Source organism: Anabrus simplex, chromosome 2, assembly GCF_040414725.1.
Source record: "Anabrus simplex isolate iqAnaSimp1 chromosome 2, ASM4041472v1, whole genome shotgun sequence".
NCBI classification, from domain to species: domain Eukaryota; kingdom Metazoa; phylum Arthropoda; class Insecta; order Orthoptera; family Tettigoniidae; genus Anabrus; species Anabrus simplex.
The window spans coordinates 1,067,324,370-1,067,348,578 of record NC_090266.1 but is presented as its reverse complement, the minus strand read 5'-3'; the positions used below and the strand labels follow the sequence as shown (position 1 = coordinate 1,067,348,578).

Genomic DNA, 24,209 nt, shown 5'->3' with positions numbered 1-24,209 from the left:
AATTGTAAATAGGTTAAGATTATTATTATGATATAAATCAGTCTACAGAAGTAGGTCATTGTAACATACTTGAGGAACCCAGTTATTTTGGTACACATCCGTTACGCTAGAAATCTCCAGCTGTGGCCACAAGCTACAAACGGAAAATATTTAACGTTAAATAAAGAGGATGTTAGTGGATAATATACGCAGTGCCGTTTATAATATTTCCAAATTAAGCAACATTTAGACATGGAGTTAGGAAGTAACTTTAGTAAAAGTAATAGAATGACTTGTAATGAAATGTAATTTTTACTCATAATTTAATTATTTATTTAGAATATGTTGTTGTTGCTGTTGTTGTTGTTGATATGATGATGATGATGATGATTGTTGTTTAAAGAGGCCTAGCAGCTAGGTCATCGGCCCCTAATGGAACGTGATGGAACCAAAGACATGGTAATTAAAATTTTAAAATATATCCACTGACTAGAAAAACAAGTGATAATGAAAAATATTATGAAATTAAAATAATCAGTGGATCTAATGCACAATGCCTCATTTTCTGATAAAATTATAGAAAATATATATTACAATGAAATAAGGCATTGCTTTGAAGTACAGTGACATGAATCATTCAAGTTAGAAGTTAAAATATATATTTAAATTCACAAACACAAACTAAAATAGAGTCAATGGAATAAAAGCGTAGTTAAAAAATAAACACAAATAGAAAACGCACTTTTATACACGACAATAAAGGCCACTATCCCTCATAAAATGGATGATGAGGTCACTGTCGGCAGCCCTGAAGATAGTATTCCGTGGTTTCCCATTTTCACACCAGGAAAATGCTGGGGCTGTACCTTAATTAAGGCCAAGGCCACTTCCTTCATACTCCTAGCCCTTTTCTATCCCATCGTCGCCATAAGACCTGTCTGTGACGGTGCGACGTAAGGCAAATTTTTAAAAAATACTCGGCACGCAGCAGCAATCCTATCTATAGGAGATGAATAGCAATAGAAGACACAAAGCACATCACAACAAACAATGGTCAATGTAACTTAATGTCATTGTTGATAAATAGTATGAGCTTTCTATATTGTAGGCCTTCACATTTGATTTTCTTTCGACTCCGTGATATTAGGCGTCTTATAAAATTATTTATAGCATAGACTGTAGTTCCTTACTCTCCGACTTTACATACCGATTTTCATTAAATCCTGTTTACCCATTTTATCGTGAATCGGCACTGATATGGAAATAGTAGCAAAAATCCAAATTCATGAATATTTCTGAGATCATAGCCGGTATGGTAACAAAGTATAAGACATAAATGATCGGAAATGTAATACTACATAACTTTACTGTAGTTATGTAGTATTTATTGATACGACCACTAATAACATAATTATTTGGGAATTACATTTTCGACCTTCCCCTAAACTACCATTTCACTCAGCGTGAATAAAATTATTTATGACCTAGATTATAGCGACTTATTCCCCAACTTTTCATACCGATTTTCGTTAAGATAGGACCCATAATAACATAACTAATAACTAATAATATTTGGGAATTCCGTTTTAGGCCTTTCCCTAAACAATTTTTTTCCTCAGCGTGAATACAATTATTTATGACCTAGATTGTAGCGACTTATTCCCCGACTTCACCTACCGATTTTCGTTAAGATATGACCGTCAATAACATAAATATTTGAGAAATAAATTTTGGGCCTTCCCCTAAACTACCATTTCACTCACCGTGAATCAAATTATTTATGGCGTAGATTATAGCACCTTTTTCCCCGACTTTGTATACCGATATTCATTAAGGTTCAACCACTAATAACATAAAATATTTGAGAATTACATTTTAGGCCTTCCCCTAAACCACCATTTCAGTCAGCGTGAAATAAATTATTTATTGCCTACATTTTAGCGACTCATTCCCCGACTTTGCATACCGATTTTCATTAAATTCTCTTCAGCCGTTTTCTCGTGATGCGTGTACATACATACATACATACATACATACATACATACATACATACATACATACATACATACATACATACATACATACATACATACATACATACATACATAGGCCTACATACATACATACATACATACATACAGACAGACAGACAGACAGACAGACAGACAGACAGACAGACAGACAGACAGACAGACAGACAGACAGACAGATAGATAGACAGAAATTACGGAAAAGTAAAAAGTGAATTTCCTTGTTACTGTGGACACGACTGATACAGAAATACCATCCTTTTTAAATTCTGAGCAATGTACGGACAAAACTCTTTATATATAGATAATAAACTGCATTATGATGACCACGAAGACACACTTACTTATTAGCTACACTGTAGTGCATGACTATGATCTGCGGCTCTACCCGCATTTAACTTGAACTGGTCGTCATTATTATTATTATTATTATTATTATTATTATTATTATTATTATTATTATTATTATTATTATTATTATTATTATTATTTAATATTGAATACACTCTTATTAAACTGATTGTTACACATTAAACAGATATTTAAACCTTATAAGTTATTGGTAGCCAGTTACTAATAAACATGACAATCGTCTAAGGTGTGGGGGGCAATATCTTACTCGACGACATAACGTAATACAGGTTATGGAGGAGGATGAAGTAGTTAGATTTCAACATTGATCTAGGATTACTTTAGACTGTTCTACTTGAAATAATTAATTGACTGCACTTTATAACAAAACACAATTATATTACTTGCATTTAAATAAGAAATTCTGAGATTTATCGTTACAAAGGAATTAGAATTTAAAGGAACATGAAATAAAAATGAAAAAAAGCTACAGGCGCTTGCTTGAATTAAAATCTAGTCGGAACATACCACGTCATCTTCAAAATGCTGTATAGCTCCACTGGCTCGTGATACCTTAAATAGCCTCTGGAGGGATGCTGAAACTTCCCTCTAGACATCGACATCAATGACCTCTGCGATGTCGCTCGCACGGTATTCCGCTTATGTAAGCGAACCCAGTAGTCGAACTAGTTCTGAAGACCTAGTTTCGTGTTGGCGACCTAATGCCACCACACAAACTAACCTTGGCTTCGACACTTAAAAGACTAGCCAGATAGCCTACAGCTCCTGTTACAGTTAGGCATACTGCTTCCTGTTATGATTTCATTCGCCCTGCTTGTTATATTTACTATTAACCGGAATTTTGTCTATGCTGAAGGTACAGTGCACAGTATCAACTCTCTCTAAAAACTTCAGTACAAATGTACTTGTAACATATTAACCATGGCGATAGACCAAATGACAAACAGAATACGTCAAGTATAAGTCATGAATTAGAAAAAGTCAACAGTAGATAACGAGTAGTCTTACCTAGACAGTCAGCAGATGTAGACTTGCTGAATCGGGTGTGCCGGTAAAGCAGGAGTGGAGTGCGAGCGGTGCGTGGAAGAAGGAAGACGGGAGTGAAGAGGAGGATGATTGGTGTAAATCAATATCGGGCAGTTATCAGAAGTTGGCAGGGGTGAGGGAAGAGGGAAACAGCCAGGAGTGAAGGAGGTGAAGTGGAATCAAGATTGAAGTGTGAGATGATAATGGTGGTAACGGTGGTTATGCTATTGCTAGTCATAGGGGGTGTGGAAGCAAACCCCGGACCGACTCCCAATGGCAACATGAGCTGGGAAGATGTGGAGGTAATAAGGAGGGTGGTTATGGAGGTGGTGGAAGAATTATGCCCATTTGAACAGATTAAAAATATGATGAAAGAATAAGTGAATGAATTTGAGAATATGAGGCGATGGATACAGGGAAAAACTGATGAAACAAGGACCAAAGTAGGAATCAACGAGAGAGAAATTGCGTCACTTAAGGAGAAAATAAGGGACATGGAGGAAGAGGTGGTGAAGCTGAAGGCTGAAATAGAAAGCAGCTGCTAAGAACGAAGGAAGAAATGCTTATTTATATATGGAGTGCCGGACGAAAAAGGAGAGGACGATCTACAAGGTTGTGGAACTCATCCAAAAAAAGGATGAAAATCAACTTCAGTGAAGTCGATATAGACGATGTAGAAAGGATGGGGAAAGCACGGGGCAACAGGCTGATAAAAGTGAAGTTGTTTTCCATCCTGATGGCGTAAATAGTGATAAGCAGCGCGGATAAACTACGGAGCACGAAAATCTGGATCAAAAGAGACATGGGAAGAGAAGGGATGTGGAATATAAATACCCTAAAAAGACATTTAATCCGGGCCAGACCTCAAGGGCTAAGAGCTTATATTAAGGGGCAACATCTAGTGGTATCCAATGGCCAGTGAACTAGGTTTTGGCCAGTGACGAAACTACGAGATTTAGAATAAAATATGAAGAAAGAAGAAGAAATGGGGAAGAGAGTGGAAGAAAGGCAAGTTACGGTCAGCAGCCTTGGAGAAGATGGACACGGTGATAAGGAAACAACCAAGGGCAGTAGGAAGTTAAGTGAGGTAAGGCAGGGAGATGTGCATGGTGAAAGTGTGATAGTGCATAGTGAACAAGAAAGTGCAGTAGATAACGGGGTGAAAATAGGAAGACTTAGGAATACCGGTACGGACATAGGCAGTGAAGAAGAAAGTCAGAGAGGCGAATCCAGTGAAGGAATGGATGTGCAGAGTGGAGAGGTAAGAGCAGCGGAAGGTTGGAAGGTGAGTGGAGTACGGTTGGTAAAGTGCTGAAGGTGGAGAGATTTGGTGATATGTATGTTTATAGTGAGCAACGAGAGGTAACGAGAAAGTTGAAAGTTTGAGAAAATGGAGTGATTGTTAATAAGGAAAGATGGTTCGGTTGTTAAGAAGGAAGAAGTTATAGAGGCTGTGATAGTATCGTTAAAAATTGACAAGAGGAGGCAAGATGATAATGATAGATGTAGGGTTATTTGTAAGGGGTTGATTTGGTGGTTTGTGAAAGTGATTATTTATGAGAGCAACGATGGATAGAGATTGAGAGAGGAATGCAGTTTAAATGGCAGTCATGAGTGTGTCGATATTATGTATGGTTGTATATGTTTGAAGGGTAAGTTGTTTATTAGCAATCAAATGGTATTTTAAGAGAATATACTTTTAGCAAGTTAATGGTGGATTGGTATGTAAAGGTGGTTGGTTGTCGATACGAGACGATGCTTAAAAAAATAGATATAGTACTTTGAGTGGAAGTGGAGTGTGATTATTATGGTTGTTGGAAAAGTAGAGGGCACACAATATAAGTGTGTACAGTTGCATATGTATGTGTAGAAAGTAGTGGGTGGATGTCACTGGAGTGATGCGAGGAAGAAATACGCGTTTATGAGGAAAAATCATGGTGAAAAGTGGTGGAATAAGAGGTTGAATTGGTGGTATATAGCGAGTGAAATGAAGGGTTGAAATTAATAATTGTTTATGGTTGTATATGTTTGAAGGGCAAGTTCTTTATTAGAAATCAAATGGTATTCTAAGAGAATATACTTTTAGCAAGTTAATGGTGGATTGGTACATAAAGGTGGTGGTTGTTAATACGAAATGTTGCCTATTTTGAGTGGAAGTGGAGTGTGAGTATTATGGTTGTTGGAAAATTAGAGGACACATAATATAAGTGTGTACAGTTGCATATGTATAAATGGCAAGTGTGTATTAGCAAGCTAAGGATAATTTAAGGGTATATGCTTTTAGAAAGTAATAGTGGATCGGTATGTAAACGTGGTGGCTGGAGATATGAAATGATGGTTAAAGGATGGGTATGGTAATTGGAGTGGAAGTGGAGGTTGATCATTCTGGTTATTGGAAAAGTATAGTGCACCAAATGGTTCAGTATAGTCGTGGTTGATGTGATCGGGTAATAGATGCAAATTAAATTTGTAAGGAGTATTGTATACAAGGGAGATGGCATAGTGATTAAGTGTAATCTTACGTAGTGGTCAAATGTGATAATAAGCACCAAGTGGAAACAGGAAGGTAATGAAGGTCACAACTCAGCAGTAATGCAACGTGATGACTGGGCAGCAAGTGATAGTAGATTCAGCGAGGAGAGGTAGGTGTGGAATGTAAGGTCTTGGTGTTTCAGTCAGACGAGGTGAAGGAGCACTTTGTCCCCCGTATGAGTGGCCTTGTAACAAGAGGTCGATGTGCCGTTCTGCCTTAGTTCATTTTATTTTGTCATTTTCCTTTGTTATTTTTGCCTCTTTGCCTTATGTTCATTTAAATTGTTGCACTAACATGGCTATCGGTTCTCCAAGAGGGAGATGCCCGTGGGCCAATTGGCAGTAATTCATTTAATGCTATTTTAGTTATTTTATGAGAATCTGTTCTATGTGTATCTTAGATAATGCCTGTCTAGGTTGGGCACTATTATTTTTTCTCCACTAATGGATCAATAAGGTAGAAGTACTGTAGATCTGGAGAAAGAATAAAGAATAAAGAAAGATACCGGTAACTAGTATCCTTCAGCTCTCCAAGAAGTGCAAGCATTTATCACCTTGTACAGTCACTTAGCTTCCCCTGCTACAAATGTTCCCCCTCTCGAAGTACATCGGACAGCCAGCTAATTGTATCTCCGATCTATCACCCACGTGGTGACGCTTTGTTCAAAATCTTCTCGCCTTTTCTTAGTGTCATTACGCTACCGTAATTGTTAGCAAATACACTATAGCGAATACGTGACACTTTGCGAGATATCGCAAGACTTTGGTTACCAGCGCACCTAGTGGTACGACCTTGAAACTTAGAGAAGTAGCAATACCGATCAGCTGATGTAGGGTGAAACTTTGATCTTGGATTTGCATTAAGAAGAAGATTTTCGCAAAAAATTAATTTATCCGATGACGAAAGTTTTTGGAAGTAAAATCGGAAAAGCACTGAACCATGTTTGGTAAGGTTTGTGCTATTTTTGGCTGTTATAACTTTGAACGTGTTCAGCTATCGAAATCTTTCTTCCGCTCTCCTCGAGACAAAACATTGTAAATAAATTCCAATATTGTAAAACATTAGTGTACACATCACATTAGGTTTAACATTTAGTTGTCAACAAGTATTCTTATCTCGGATTAATTACATGGAGAAAATTAAAACAAAATACATACCGTAAAACAAAACTTCTTGTTCTAACGCTTTTCCCAGATCTGTGGGGTCGCGGGTGAGAGGTGTGTCGCACATGTGGATTTGGCCCTATTTTAAGGCCGGATCCCCTTCCTGACGCCCACTCTATATGGAGAGATTTAATGACGAGACCTCTGATTTTAGGGAAAGGCCTATTTTGTTCTTGAAGAACGAACTTAAAATGAAGCTGTATTTAAACGTTTCATGAATTTATAAGGTTAGAAACGGTGGTTCGATCGTGCCTAAAAATGCCTGGATTGACATTAGAACCTATATTTGCCTATCTTCCTATAATTACTATTTTTATCCCTTAAATCGGTTAAAACATTTGTAACATATTCCGTGAAACTAAAATATTTGCTGACTCATTTTCAGTATCTTAAACAATAGCTTAAAATCGGAAAGCTGTAAACCACACTCCCCGCAAAGCCTTAAGAACCTCCCGCAGCGAACACTCCCGTAGTCTGTCACGAGGCAGGAGACGGTATCCATTGACCTCCGTGGAAAAAATAAATAAATAAATAAATAAATAAATAAAATCCATTTCATTCTGTGAGAAAATTTTGGTGTTACCGTTTGTTCAGTGTGTGAATTATGCAGAAAATGTCAGATTCCAAGTCGTCTTTAATTAAAAAGTGGTTACATGAGTTTTCCCATTTAACATCGGATGGTAAAATTATATTCTGCGACGTTTCCAGCAAAAAAGGTAAGTCAGACTTGTTTTATATTTCCCCCTAACGAGTTATTATCAATTTAGCAACATAAACATGTTATTTTTAATTCTTGCCTATTAAAATACGTAAAATTGAAGCTGGCTAAAAATATTTTTGAACATATTTGAGAGCCTACTTTAGGCAGCTAAATAACATTTTAGTACCTAAAAATCCGGGTTCTAGTAATCACTATTGCATGTTTCTGTGGTGGTTGGCAGTGTAGTGTGTTGTCTGAATATGAAGAGAAAGTTGTTGGAACAAACACAAACCTCAGTCCCCGAGCAAGAAGAATTAATTAGACGCGATTAAGATCCCCGATCCCGCCGGGTATCGAATTCGTGACCTGAACAGGAGGCCACAACGCTGAACATTCAGCCAAGGATTCGGACGAAACGAAATCATTATTTCTAACGTCCGACTCTTTGACTGAACGGTCAGCGTACTAGCCTTCGGTTCAGAGGGTCCCGGGTTCGATTCCCGGCCGGGTCGGGGATTTTAACCTTAATTGGTTAACTCCAATGGCACGGGGACTGGGTGTGTGTGTGTTGTCTTTATAATCATTTCATCCTCATCATGACGCGCAGGTCGCCTACAGACGTCAAATAGAAAGACCTGCACCTGGCGAGCCGAACCTGTCCTGGGATATCCCGGCACTAGAAGTCATACGACATTTCATTATTTCTATCAGTTTTAACATTCAACATTTGCGGTTTCAGTATTGCTTCCTGATGTTTGAGGCCGGGCCGCCAGGTGGGCCACTGTCAATATGTGTCTCAGTTTAATATGGGAGAGTATGGAAGTGTCCAGTATTGTCTATAGTGTATTTGCTGTTAGCCTTGGTGTGGTTGCGCGCGACCTTGCCCTCAGGCAATGAATTCCGAAGTGTGTCCACACAACTTCGTATAAATAACTACTTTGAGCAATTATGCTAGCTTCCGAATTATTTAGTTAAATTTTAAAATCTTACGTTATTCAACAATTCTCACCGTATATACAAGTTTTTACCCTTAATTCTAATAAACATACATAATCAATCCTAATATCACATAAATGTCGGCAGCCCTGAAGATGGTTTTCCGTGATTTCCCATTTTCACACCAGGCAAATGCTGGGGCTGTACCTTAATTAAGGCCACGGCCGCTTCCTTTCCACTCCAAGCCCTTTCCTATCCCATCGTCGCCATAAGACCTATCTGTGTCGGTGCAACGTAAAGCAAATCGTAAAAATATATAACTGTGGCGGTTCGTGCATGAAGGCTTTTGGGCGCCGCCCCATTGCCTTGTCAAAAACATTTAACGTTAGTTCACTCTGTAACTGATTAATAAAAAGATGGACAAATGTAGGGAATCGGACTTATGTGGTGTGCTATTCAATTATGCAATGTTATCTTCATTATTTCGGATGTAAACATTTCGCTTTTCTATTTTCAGGGAAATGGCAAAGGTTTTCAGACCGTGGCTGCTGCCCAGCAAGCACAAGAAATGAAATGCACTGCTTACTGCATTACTTACTTTTTTCTTGCTTTAGCATTCCTGTCTGAACGTTTACGGTTAGATTTGTCTATTCCTTCATATATATATTTAAAAAAACATTGTATGATCACATTAAGACACAGATCGGCACATTACTGGCTTTTTCTCATGGAAGGACTACGTTTTTTCGAAAGGGGCGGTAGCATTTGATGTCTTATTCTTTGGGAGATTTTGTGTTGTAAAGGTCCCGGCTTTAATCTGAGAAGAGGGATAAAAGAAAGCATGAAAATGTTGTCGATAGTTATGTCTTGAGGAATATTTACGTACAATTACAGTAAAAATATAACATACTCTTGGCTGTATAGTCGGGGACTTCTAAAGTCGCTGGCCTGGAAATGATCTGAACAGATCTCATAAAAATTACTCAAGCGTAACGTCTCTTCTTTCTTGTACACCTTAACCAAATCACTTCTCTGACGTTTCTAAACCCATAGATCACATCTACAACACCACATCGGTATTGAAGGTAAACTGCTGCACTATACAATAAAATAAGATTATATTTTAAGCCAGTTAAAATATGGGTCTCTTTGTCAGTGCAAGAATATATATGTAAACACAATATTTAATTACATTTTATTGTCACGACGGAAACGGAAGAAAGACCACGAATCCTTCTGCACTTCATAATTATTACAGCCAAACACAGCACATATCTTTCCACTCATGTTGAGGGGAGTCCGACTCGTTGGCTGAATGATCAGCGTACTAGCCTTCGGTTCAGAGGATCCCGGGTTCGATTTCCGGCTGGATCGGAGATTTTAACCTTGATTGGTTAATACCAATGGCCCGGGGGCTGGGTGTTTGTGCTGTCCCCAACATCCCTGCAACTCACACACCACACATAACACTATCCTCCACCACAAAAACACGCAGTTACCTACACATAGCAGATGCCGCCCACCCTCATCGGAGGGTCTGCCTTACAAGGGCTGCACTCGGCTAGAAATAGCCAGACGAAATTATATAGGGCCTATGCTGAGGGGAGATATAAATGAATGACACACGCTACTATTTAGGGCCTACTTAAGTTAACTTACTGCAAACGCATAAATAAAACCAAAAACTTTACAAACTAATACACGTGCTCATATGACAGGATAAGTAATAAGTAACTCCAGGTCACCTCTAGACAGCTCTAATTGCTGTCCCTCGATATCTCGCAGACTGTCCTGTATTACGGTATCTCTACTGCATTTGATAGTAGTCGGGAATGCATCAGTTGTTAGCCTGTTAATGTGTGTGCATAAATGCCATTCTAGTGTAGTTAATTAATTAATTAATTAATTAATTAATTAATGTTGTAGTGCAAGCAGATTTCTATTCAGCCAGTGTCATCGGATTATTATTCATCTAAAAGTATCGTGGTGCTGGTCAGTGCACAGCGTAAAATACACTGACTGACAGAGCAAATGCAACACCAAGAAGGAGTGGTCAGAACTTTATGCCAATTGCAGGGTAGACTGACGTCACTGAGGTATGCTCATGATGTGAAATGTGCCGCTGTGCTGCGCACGTAGCGAACGATAAATGGGACACGGCGTTGGCGAATGGCCCACTTCGTACCGTGATTTCTCAGCCGACAGTCATTGTAGAACGTGTTGTCGTGTGCCACAGGACACGTGTATAGCTAAGAATGCCAGGCCGCCGTCAACGGAGGCATTTCCAGCAGACAGACGACTTTACGAGGGGTATGGTGATCGGGCTGAGAAGGGCAGGTTGGTCGCTTCGTCAAATCGCAGCCGATACCCATAGGGATGTGTCCACGGTGCAACGCCTGTGGCGAAGATGGTTGGCGCAGGGACATGTGGCACGTGCGAGGGGTCCAGGCGCAGCCCGAGTGACGTCAGCACGCGAGGATCGGCGCATCCGCCGCCAAGCGGTGGCAGCCCCGCACGCCACGTCAACCGCCATTCTTCAGCATGTGCAAGACACCCTGGCTGTTCCAATATCGACCAGAACAATTTCCCGTCGATTGGTTGAAGGAGGCCTGCACTCCCGTCGTCCGCTCAGAAGACTACCATTGACTCCACAGCATAGACGTGCACGCCTGGCATGGTGCCGGGCTAGAGCTACTTGGATGAGGGAATGGCGGAACGTCGTGTTCTCCGATGAGTCTGTCAGTGATAGTCACCGCAGACGAGTGTGGCGTCGGCGTGGAGAAAGGTCAAATCCGGCAGTAACTGTGGAGCGCCCTACCGCTAGACAACGCGGCATCATGGTTTGGGGCGCTATTGCGTATGATTCCACGTCACCTCTAGTGCGTATTCAAGGCACGTTAAATGCCCACCGCTACGTGCAGCATGTGCTGCGGCCGTGGCACTCCCGTACCTTCAGGGCAGTGGCGGTTTCTGGTATAGCGCAATGGAGCAATGCACCTCCAGTTTATATCAAATTGTACTCAGCTACTTAATTTTCACGATTCCCTTGTCATTCTCAAAGCTCGTGCTAAGCCCATCTGTCCGTAATATACTCGTACTGGCTCTTAATTCTTGTGAGCTGCGCATAGTCTGTGGCTGGAGACTCGTCTGGAATGAACCCCCATACAAGGCTGCATCTCCGTCCGTACTCAGGCGAAGGGACCAGTGAGGTGCGGGGGGAAGTCTGTCAGCATTAAAGCAAGACCTGGATATCGCAGAAAAGAATATCCGTGGTGTAGGCATGCGCAGTATGCCACTCTCTCTCAAGTCTGTCGCAAGTCGTGTTGTTGGGGTAAGAAAACTGTAATAGTATGTGCCTGCCATCTGTTGCCCTTACAGGAATTTAACCAGGCAGCAGAGAATAGTGCACATAATTAGCGCTAGTGTTGAACAGCATCATTACTACCAAAAGTCATATTAAATTGCCAAATTCCAATTGATACCTTGTCCCAAATATATCAATACTTACTAAACATCTATTCATTTGCCTTCTTTGGAATAATTACTTTTTTGGAGAGAAACATAGCTTAAAAATCATTGAGGCAAAGAGTAGCGGGAAGGTAATACCAATGAAAACGCTAATTGACCAGCTCACACTAGTTCTTAAAATTAAGTTACCAACATTGTGAAAAGTGCGAACATTCATTCCTATAGTTTCCTCGTGTTTTTCAAGTGTGAAACTAGTGTTTGTAAACGTTTGTACTTAGCAATTATCATAATTCGTAACATTATTGTACGCTGTGCAAGCGTGTGAGTGTTTTTTTGCACCGTTGTGCCGTTCTGAAACTTAATTTTTAGGATATAAAGAAGTTACAATCTTTTGTCCGTGTGCGTGTGTGTGTTTTTGTGCGTTGTAGTTACGTCCACAATCTTTGTGCCCCGGAAAGGTAAGGAGCTACATAATGAGTTTGAACAGTGTCCAGATACTTAAGAAGACAAACTTTTCTTGTCTCTCTCTTGAGCGAAAACTTGAGATTAAGAATGCCGGGCGCCCAATGCCTGATCTTGTTATAACGAAGCAGACTAAAAGTAAAAGTAAAGAAATCGTGCGTAAATTCAGAATGGATATATACAAAAGAACCGAGTGGATCTGTGGGTGCGAAGTTACTAACAGGTTGTTTTGTTTTCCGTGTTTATGCTTCGTGAGTGATGAAAGCGAAGGGACTTGGACCAAAGTCGGAGTAGTAGATTTAAGACATTTGTCCCAAAAAATAAAGAAACACGAAAGTTCTAAATCTCATATGCTTGCCCAGTTAGAATTCGATCTTCTGGGAAAACACGATATCCGGCAGCAACTTGATTGTGCTTACAGGCAGTCTGTCGAAAGACACAACGATCAAGTACGGAAAAATCGTTATGTGCTGTCAAAAATTATCGACTGTGTAAAGTTCTGTGGCGCGTTTGAGTTGGCATTGCGCGGGCATGACGAAACAAGTGAATCGTCGAATCCTGGCATATTCCGAGGCCTCGTTAATTTTAGTTCTGAAATTGACGTTGCATTAAAGGACCATCTGTCCAAAGCTACTGTTTTCAAAGGCACCTCGAAAGACATTCAGAATGAACTGCTTTCGTGCATGTTTGAAATCTGTCGCGAGAAAATAAAGAAAGAAATCACAACTGCGCCCTTCATTTCGGTAATCGCAGACGAGACCACCGATATATCAACTACAGCACAATTAGTTATTGTACTGCGCTACGTTCTTCCCAACGGTAAGCCAGTTGAAAGATTTTGGGGTTTCCTCTCACCCGCTAGTCATGATGCTAAGACAATAGCAGAGTGTTTAAAATCTTCTTTGAGCGATGTTGTTGATAGCCCAGATAAGTTAGTTTCACAAAGTTACGATGGGGCGAATGTAATGAGTGGTCGCCATTCAGGAGTGCAAGCTCTCATCAGGGAAGATTTTAAGCATGCACATTATGTTCACTGTTACGCCCATTCTTTGAACTTAGTCATGGCACAAGCGACAAGCCAGAATACGGATGTCCGTATATTTTTTGCAGATTTAAGTGAAATCCCCAGCTTCTTTAATAACTCCCCGCAGCGATCAGGTGTATTGACCGAAATAGTTGGTAGAAGAGTACCTCATGCTTCAAACACAAGGTGGAATTTTAAATCAAGGACCGTTGAAGTAGTTTACGAGAACAGAGATGCCCTCATCGAATGCCTTGATCAACTGGAAACTACCTCTCGACAGCCTAACACCATATCGCAAGCAAGAGGTATGCGTTTAAAATTGGAGCACCCGTTATTTCAGTTCTGGTTGGCTGTTTTCCATCAGATAATGCCTCATGTGGACATTTTATACAGTCAGCTACAAAAGCGAAATTCAGATCCGTTGGAAGTCAAAGGCGCACTTTCAGGTTTCGAGGCTGCTATAAAAATGGTTCGGGAAAATAAAATTGACCACATCGCTGACGAACATGATATACTGCCCCCGCCAGTGAAGGTATCACGAGGGCCGCTGCGTACCTCGAAACGAGTTGCGGCAAAAGAAGTTTGTGACACAGTCATTCTTCAAGCAAAGGAACGGTTTCAATTCACAAACCACCTTCTTGCAGCAAACTTGTTTCAAGCTGAAAATTTCGGCAGCTTTGAGAAGCAGTTTCCCCACTCACTTCTGTACAAAGCGTGTGAGGCCTACCCATTTCTCGACAAACCGAAACTGAGAACCGAACTTGAAATATTATACATGAGAAATGATTTTCGAACTGTTTCTGGGGCTACGACTTTGTTGCAGTTTCTTTTAGAAAATAAGTTGCAGAGTGTCTTTGGTGAAAGCATAAAACTTTTAAATATAGTTATTACTATTCCCATGACGACATCTGAAGCAGAAAGGTGCTTCTCAACCCTGAAAAGAATAAAGACTTTCTTGCGCAGCACAATGACCGAGGATAGACTTAATGCTCTTGCTATGCTGTCAATTGAAAAGGACTTGGTTCGAGACTCTGTGGACTTCAACGAAGCAGTTATAGATAAATTTGCATCCCTCAAGGAGCGCAGGATGGATTTTTTGTATAAGCTGTCTACATAGGGTAAGTCGATTGTGAAACATTTCTAATTTTGCATGTGGTAAATATCGGCATGTATTGTCTGCTTCTCTCGTATTCGATCACATTTTCAAAACTTCTATCATCTTATTTTGGGAGGTTACGGCCCACGACGGGAGAGGTGGAGGGGGGGGGGGTGCAATTTTTTTCTTCTGTTGAACCCCCAGTGACGAAAGTCACGCGCCGCCACTGCTTCAGGGGCTGCCCAATGCTCTGTTTCAGCAGGATAATGCCCGCCCACACACTGCTCGCATCTCCCAACAGGCTCTACGAGGTGTACAGATGCTTCCGTGGCCAGCGTACTCTCCGGATCTCTCACCAATCGAACACGTGTGGGATCTCATTGGACGCCGTTTGCAAACTCTGCCCCAGCCTCGTACGGACGACCAACTGTGGCAAATGGTTGACAGAGAATGGAGAACCATCCCTCAGGACACCATCCGCACTCTTATTGACTCTGTACCTCGACGTGTTTCTGCGTGCATCGCCGCTCGCGGTGGTCCTACATCCTACTGAGTCGATGCCGTGCGCATTGTGTAACCTGCATATCGGTTTGAAATAAACATCAATTATTCGGCCGTGCCGTCTCTGTTTTTTCCCCAACTTTCATCCCTTTCGAACCACTCCTTCTTGGTGTTGCATTTGCTCTGTCAGTCAGTGTATCACGAACCGCCACTGATATATAATGCATAGTTAATGATATAAATAATTAATAGCGAAATTCGATGTCGGAATTGAATAATAATAATAATAATAATAATAATAATAATACTAATAATAATAAAATAGATGCATGTTTGTAACCGAGTTGAACAGTTACAATATAATGACTTACAACTTAGGCCTACTCGACCCACTACAATCTGGTTTTCATCAAGCACACAGTACTACGACAGAGCTGTTGAAAGTCACAGAAGACATTCGACAAGCAATGGACAATAACGAAGTGACAGTTTTAATACTTCTAGACCTGAGCAAAGCTTTTGACTCAGTTGACATAGACATTTTATTTAAACTGTATTCCTCCCATTTCTAATAAGTCAGAGAGCGCCCTCCTTCTGTTGAATTCCTACCTGCATGGCCGCCGGCAGTGTGTTTCAGATAGGATAAACAAATCAACTTGGTGATCCGTGCACTATGGTGGGCCCCAAGGGATGTGTAAGTATCTTTTCTTTTCTTCTATTTACATTAATAACGTTTCCATAAAACCTAGCGCACAACAAATACCACATTTACTCTGAGGATGTACAAATTTACCTCAAATAAACTCCAGTTCAAATATTTTTGGCCATATAAAAATATAATTCGGGATCTAACATAGCTTTCTTCCTGGTCTTTGAGATGTGGTCTTGCGTTAAAAAACAGCAAAAACGCAATCCATCATCCCCGTATATCCGAAGTTACTTGCGAAGATCAATCGACCCGAGATTCCATCTGTAATGTTATGTAGCCGGGCTGAGTGGCTCAGACGGTTGAGGCGCTAGCCTTCTGTCCCCAAAATGGCAGGTTCGATTCTGGCTCAGGCCGGTGATATTTGAAGGTGCTGAAATACGTCAGTGTCGTGTCGCTAGATTTACTGGCACGTAAAAGAACTTCTGTGGGTCAAAATTCCGGCACCTCGGTGTCTCCGAAAACCGTTAAAAGTAGTTATTGGGACGTAAAACAATGACATTATTATTATGAAAGTTATGTAATACTAACATGCCATTTGTGTCCACCAGTAAGAGTCCTAGGGGTTACATTCGTTGATAACATGTCATGGACAAGGTATCTTACAAATATCACCCAGAAGACATTCTCCGCATTGCACGTGCTGCAGGGTTATGCTTATTTCTTGAAAAAAACTTTTTTAAAATTCTGGTAGGAGCTCTAGATTTCCCTCATTTCAACTATTGTGATGCGATTTACGGACACACTGCGGGCAAGTTATTGAGCACACTGCAACGTGGTCAAAATGCATATGCGAGTTTTGCCTGTAACCTACAGTACTATGACCATGTAACTCCTTAATACAACCACCTATCTTGGCCCCGACTATGCCATCTCCATAAAGTCCTTCATTCTTCACAGCCATTTTACTAATACTTCTTATTTCACATGCCTCACATTCTATCACATTTTTTTACATTAGTTCTACTAATAATGCCATCCTTGCTTTACCTACCCCTGAAACTGCCATTTATGATAATTTATTCACAGTACTTGCCTGCACCAAGCAAGTGGCCTTGCAGTTAGGGTTGCGCAGCTGTGATCTTGCATTCGGGAGGTAGTGGGTTTGAATCCCACTGTCGGCAGCCCTAAAGATGGTTTTCACTGGTTTCCCATTTTCACACCAGGCAAATGCTGGGGCTGTACCTTAATTAAGGCCACGGCCGCTTCCTTCCCACTCCTAGCCCTTTCCTATCCCATCGTCACCGTAAGACCTATCTGTGTCGGTGCAACGTAAAGCAAATTGTAGTGCCGTGAGTGGCACCTCCTTCCTGAAAGTATCACAGGGATAAGTTCTATTCGCACATTTAGAGAAGCTCTTTGGAGACATTTTATGCACCAATAAGGATCCTATGTATACTTGATGGTGCTACTCACAACGATGCTATTGTCACAGATGCCCTGGTAAAAGATTAATTTAAAATGCTTCATCTTTTTCAAATGTTATTAAATTTTATGCACTGCCTATTTTTTACATATAGGATATTAGTTTTAAGAATTTTTCCTCTTAATGTATCTAATTTATTTTTATTTTATTGCATAACTTATCATTATTTATAATAATATTAATTTAATTTAAATATTGTAAGGTAAAATAATGCAATATATATACTCCTGGTTAGACGTAAAAAAGGCCTGAAGGTCCTAATCTTGCCAGGTAAAATAAAAAAAACATACTAACTTCCGCCATCTTTACACAACGAAGCTATATGTAATTAAACATTGCTGTACTCTCTGTTAGCCTTGTGTAATTATTTACCGTAAGAAACAATCTCTCCCTACATAATTTACGAATTACGACAAATGAAAAATATTCACGAATGCATTTAGTATGTTAGAAGATGTACCATAGTATATTTAATAAATTAGGAAATACTCGTGAAACAACGCTGCAGAGCCGACAGCTGATCAAAATACGACCTTGACACGTGTACATGCTTATATCAGGCTTCATCTTCTAATAAACAGACTTTTAGACTGTAGATTTATGAAACACCATGTAGCCTACATCTTTTGTTGGAGTAAAACTGAATTAAATTTAGCGCTGTTCTATCGATTCAAACAGTACTCGACTCGGACGTTCTCGCACGCTGACATCGAGGGAATGGTCGATACGCAATAATAAAACAATAGTGAGTGAGGAGCGGTCTATTTTAGTGCGAGATGTACACGGAAGGAGTTGTGTAGGAAGTGACCTTGTCTTGATTGAAACGCAATGAATCATTTACAACTGCTGTTGTACGTCGTTGATGATGGTTGATTCATGCGGGTTCATCTGACGTTATGTTTCTGCATTGCTAAGATGAGCGAGAGATAAGAACAACAGCTGTTCTTATGGCTGGAATCAACGGGTTGTGGAACTATTGTCATGGAGCATCACCATCGCAATGGACCAGATGAGAGCGGAGATGTTGACTTGGATCCTAGAATTCAGGTACGGTAATAAAGAGATCATCACCGATTACAGTGCCCACCTGGATTACTATGATGCTAGTTCCACTGATAACTGAATATGCATTTCGATTAATGTTCCGTACGACAAGTGCATGTACTTCCTGAGTTTATTGAACCAGTGAATATTATGTTTTATTCATGGGAGATTTAGATATTGCAAGATAGGAAGACTGGAAACAACAAAGCAGTTTGAAAATTAGCACATATTAATAATTTCAGTTTTCATTGACGTTACTGAAAGAATTGTATGTTTAACCTAATTGAATCATTCCTTTTTACCCATCTAACAATGTAACTTGTGCATAGTTACTGTCCATTGAAAAGCCATCTATTGCTCTACCTCAACACACTATTTTGTAAAATTTCCTATCATATTTCAACTGTTTGAACCTGATAAAAATGTATTTCTCGTGGAATGTGAATGATGAAACAGCCAGTTAAACGTTGGAAATTTACATACATTGTTCTTGTGTTGTATAGGCTACATTTTGTGGTTGAATGCTTTAATGCTTTGCAAATCCAAGAAATTGTCAGAGACTGACATCAACATTTAGTCCAGTCTGTTAAGTTTGGAATACCTCTAGGGCTTTCATGAATTGCTCAAACTTCATATTGTTGTGGTGCTCACAGTACTGAATAGTAGGTCTAGGCCTACCATCTTATGTTCATAATATTTCTCAAGATCAACAATTACAGTTGATAATCTTTGTACATGTCCCCTGTTAGCCATGTAGTTGTTGATAATCAGAAAACTTATAAACAGAAGAAACTGTACAACCCTGATAATTTTGAGTGAGAATGATGTTTCTCCAGTCTGCTTAATGAATGACTATATTTTTGTAAACTTAAGTGCTATGCTACTAATTGTATTTTGTACATTTTAATATGACCCTCTTCTGTGCAGATTGAGTTGGAAAAGCTGAACAATGCCACCGATGAAATCAACAAATTAGAAATAGAATTAGACGTAAGTAGTGTGTACTTCAGAGTAAGTAACAGTTAAGATGTCTCACATACTATTAGGCTAATTATTTTTCATTTAATAGTCTTCATTCATACTTCTGAAACTGAAAAGAACAGTTTGGAATAATTTACAGTCAATTTTAACATGTATTAGCTTTTCATCATAGTCTGGCTCGAAACAAAATGACCTCTCCCCATCACCTTCTCATACCAGCATGCCACATAGTAAAGCCCAGATTACAACACTACTATGTTGCCATGGTTTAGAGTTGTTGGAGTTCTTTGACAAGATGATTCTGATATTTAAGTCAAATTAGAAGACCCAGGCTGAGGGGTCATCTACATGTTTACCCCTACACCATGGCCGTAAAAAAAGATAAACATTATGTTTGACATTATGTTTATCTAAAAACAGCTGCTCAACAAGTGTGACACACTGGAGGACTCCCGATTACAATGCCAGCTCAGTTGTATTGCTATGTACCCTGTCATAAAACAGGGAGAAGGTGAAAGTTTGCAGTTCCAGGAAGAAAGGTCATCATGTTCTAAACCAGGTATTACCATATTTTTGGTAAATTACCACCTGACCTTGTGACTTAACAGAAATTGCCACGGCCAAACACATTAATCTGACATAAACAAGAACTAACATACTACCACACTTTGATGGTTCTTAACATACCAGTGGTGGTAATATTTTGACCAATGTGTCTTCCATTTAAAATACATTATATCGATATGGGTAAAGAACTTCATTGTTGTTGATTTACTAACATAGCTGCAGTCACTTAATTGTGGCCAGTATCCAGTATTCGGGAGATAGGCTCTTCTTGAACCTTATATACTAGGAGATCCTGATAATTTTACTCCTTAGTAGGTTCGAACCCCACTGTCGGCAACCCTGAAGATGGTTTTCTGTGGTTTTTCGTTTTCACACCAGGCAAATGCTGGGGCTGTACCTTAATTAAGGCCACGGCCGCTTCCTTCCCAGTCCTAGCCCTTTCCTTCCCATCGTCGCCATAAGACATATCTGTGTCGGTGCGACCATAAGCAAAAAAAGAAAAAGATTTACTAACAGGTGCTCATGAATGGTATTATATGTATTCATGAACATGCAAGGAGCTAGTTAATGTGTAGGAGTCATAGTCTGATTAGTTCATAAAGCATACTCAACAATGATCAGGTGTAATAATACATTCTTGGAGTTACTAGAGAACCTGCTGGTATTCAGGGTAATATTTTAATTATGTTTAGCCGTGTTTGATTTGCAGCCACTAAGTATTCCTAGTTTTAAATTGCAGATTGCGAGTCATTCTATGGGTAATTAAAGGTAGAGAAAAATCTGTCAAGATAATAAAACAAAAAAAAACATTGAATAAAAGTTCCGAACAAAAGCATGGATAGACATCCCAGATGGAGTGATGGCCTACATGAATATACATGTACAAACAAGGGTATGTTGTGAAATGTTGGAATATTTTAAGGTGGGAATAGGTCTATAATTATAACTATATCTGAAGAAGGTAAGTGGAGATGATTAAAATGTCTACATGAAAGAAATTCTATGTATATTTCTAGGACGAATGGGACACACAAGAGAGAGATGGAGGCATGCAGGAATATAGTTGTCTTTCAATTATACAGGGACATTCTTTTATCTGTTAGGGCAATTGTCGCTCGCTCTCTTGCCTGTGCTGTGAGCCTGTCTCCTGCCGAGCACTTTGCCGTCATGCGGCCCGAGCTCGCCCGACACTGAGCCATAGTGTGTTTTTCCATATACATACATACATACATACAGACACACACGCTCACATGATGAAAATGGCATTGGAACAACACATTGAACACTAACCACGTGAACAATTGACTGAACTGAACCTTATGCTGATAAAGCTCTCAGCAGACTCCAAAGGAAGGGAACTTGTTGCGCCGAGACGTGGATTATGGCAATGTGCTTGGCGGGAGACAGGCTTACAGTACAGGTGACTGGGTGAGCGATGGTCCCCTTAACATATAAAAGATGTCCCTGTAGTGCTTAGAGGCTCCAGCTGTAGTGCTCGCATCGGCTTTCTTACGTGCAACGAACAGTTGTCAAGTGCAAAGTCATGGAATCATGGTTATGATATAGCTTTTTTTTATTTTATTGGTCTGCACATTCCCTGGTTAGTTACCAAAAAAAGCAGTGATCTAACACATCGGATGTTTAGCAGAGAGCCCCTCAAGTGGAGCAAGCTCCCACATAGTGGAGGTTATGCTTCTTGTCAGCCATTGGCCCACATTGTTTAGGATCCCACAACACGTATATGAGGTTAGAACTGGTTTCAATTAGGACTGTTTAGTACAGTGAAGTTAGCTAACTCATTATGTCTAACTGCATTGAATCCTATGAGTGATGCTATGCTTCATAAAATTTATCCAGTGGTAGTGGGTGCTCAGCGGAAGGTTGTGGGTAATGGCACAAGATTTACCAGTGTTTGGTTATAAAAGTATATTTCCTTTGGGAGTAAGATGGTGGGATACTAAGACTGGTGATGAACACATCCCTCCACAAGTATTTTAAGGTAACATTTGTATATTTCTCTTGCCAAGTAATGTGTTGAATGCTGGTTCTTTTGTCCTAGAGTTATACCAAATTCTTTATTTTTATCATTGTGCAGAGAAGACAAATAATTGAGATGACAAAACAGTATCATTTATGGACTTCGGAAAATATATTCACCGAGGAAGTGGCTGTGCGGTTTGGGTCACATAGCTGTGAACTTGCATTCAGGGGATAGTGGGTACGAACCCCACTCTCGGCAGCCCTGAAGGTAGTTTTCCGTGGTTTCCTGTTTTCACAGCAGGCAAATGTTGGGGCTGTACATTAACGCCACAGTCGCTCCTCCCACTCCTAGCCCATTCCTATCCCATCGTCGCCATAAGATCTATCTGTGTTGGTGCAACGTAAAGTAATTGTAAAAATTGAAAATATATTCAATATTCTACTGTCAGCCATCTGAATCAGAAGATTTTTGGAGCATAAATTAAGTTATTTAATTTATTTATTTTTTTTGCTAGGGGCTTTACGTCGCACCGACACAGATAGGTCTTATGGCGACGATGGGATAGGAAAGGCCTAGGAGTTGGAAGGAAGCGGCCGTGGCCTTAATTAAGGTACACATTTTCCTGGTGTGAAAATGGGAAACCACGGAAAACCATTTTCAGGGCTGCCGATAGTGGGATTCGAACCTACTATCTCCCGGATGCAAGCTCACAGCCGCACGCCTCTACGCGCACGGCCAACTCGCCCGTTTTTTTTAAAAGAGACTTAAGCGGTTATAGCTGACAGCATTATACACTAGATGGATGTTTGAGATTTGCCTTAACTTAAGCTAAAAAGATGTCTGTGGTGTTTATTCTACTGTGTATACTAATTATAATCATTATAAAATATCAATGCCATCTTATTAACAGTGCTGATGGTAGTACTTATAATTAATCATATACAGTTGTATGAGCACATTAAATTTTATTTCAAAAACCAGTTTTTGGACTCTAAGGTCCATTATCAGTGTTGAAATTATTTTAGAAACATTTGACTTTACATGAGTGCATTGTCACATTGAGTTTCATTTTACAGTTGAACTCAACAGGGCTCCATTTTAACTGTTTTAAAACTCAATGTGACAACACACTCATGTAAAGTCAAATGTTTAAAAAAAATAATTTCAACACTGATGGTGGACCTTAGAGTCTGAAAACTGGTTTTGAAATAAAATTAGTGTGCTGATACGACTGTATATGATTAATTATAATAATAAAAACTGTGTATAATTGCAATTAAGCAAAAAGTACAGTAAATAGCCATTGCCTTGAGAAAGGTATCTTCAGTGAATATGCCTGGAGTTAGAGGGACTCTACAGAAAACACTTTAAAGGATGGCTAATGATGGAATCTTAACGCTCTTGTTTCTTGAGTCCATTAGCAAGTGCTTTAGAATAGTAAGCCATCTTGGTCATTATAATGGTGAATATTGTAAATAGAAGAGAGGGAAATAGTATTTTGAACATGGGGAGGGAGGCTTAATTCGTAATAGATCATTAAAATCTGCTCGACAGGCAGGAAGTATATTTTAAAGCTTGGTTGATGTAAATGGAAATCATGTAGTGAATTCAGAATTCTGTAGGATGGGAATGGGAAGAAGAATAGTGGTTGAATAAGTGGAAAGACTTGTTATTAAATTACAATATAATAGCCTAAACATTAAATATAGGCTAGGTGAAATTAGACTAGGTATTGTAGCCGAGGAGGGATGAACTGACCTAACCAGGCTGTTGGCTAAATTTAGACCGAGCTCGATAGCTGCAATCGCTTAAGTGCGGCCAGTATCCAGTATTCGGGAGATAGTAGGTTTGAACCCCACTCTCGGCAGCCCTGAAAATGGTTTTCCGTGGTTTCCCATTTTCACACCAGGCAAATGCTGGGGCTGTACCTTAAGGCCACGGCCGCTTCCTTCCCACTCCTAGCTCTTCCCTGTCCCATCGTCGCCATAAGACCTATCTGTGTCAGTGCGATGTAAAGCAATTAGCAAAAAAAAAATTTTAAAAAGGCTAAATTTAGGTACTCTATAACAGGAAGATAGTCACACAGTCATCATGCTGATTGTGATATATCTGGGTACTTTAATAGGTATTCTTGGTAATTTGTTTGGAGACATTACAGAAACAAAGAGTACAGTTATTGATAGAAAATAAGAAATGAAACTAGTGCCATTTTAG

General features: G+C 39.8%; 1 protein-coding gene across 1 annotated transcript in view; it reads left to right on the top strand.

Moving 5' to 3' along the window:
* Positions 1 to 18,192: 18,192 nt before the first annotated feature.
* Positions 18,193 to 24,209, top strand: part of LOC136864705 (SH3 domain-binding protein 5 homolog) — a 163,076-nt gene continuing 157,059 nt past the window's right edge. Inside the window, exons 1-2 of the mRNA XM_068226395.1 lie at positions 18,193 to 18,469; positions 19,394 to 19,456. Coding sequence (XP_068082496.1) covers positions 18,404 to 18,469; positions 19,394 to 19,456 — 129 coding nt within the window. The 5' untranslated portion in view covers positions 18,193 to 18,403. The remainder of the gene's footprint in view (positions 18,470 to 19,393; positions 19,457 to 24,209) is intronic.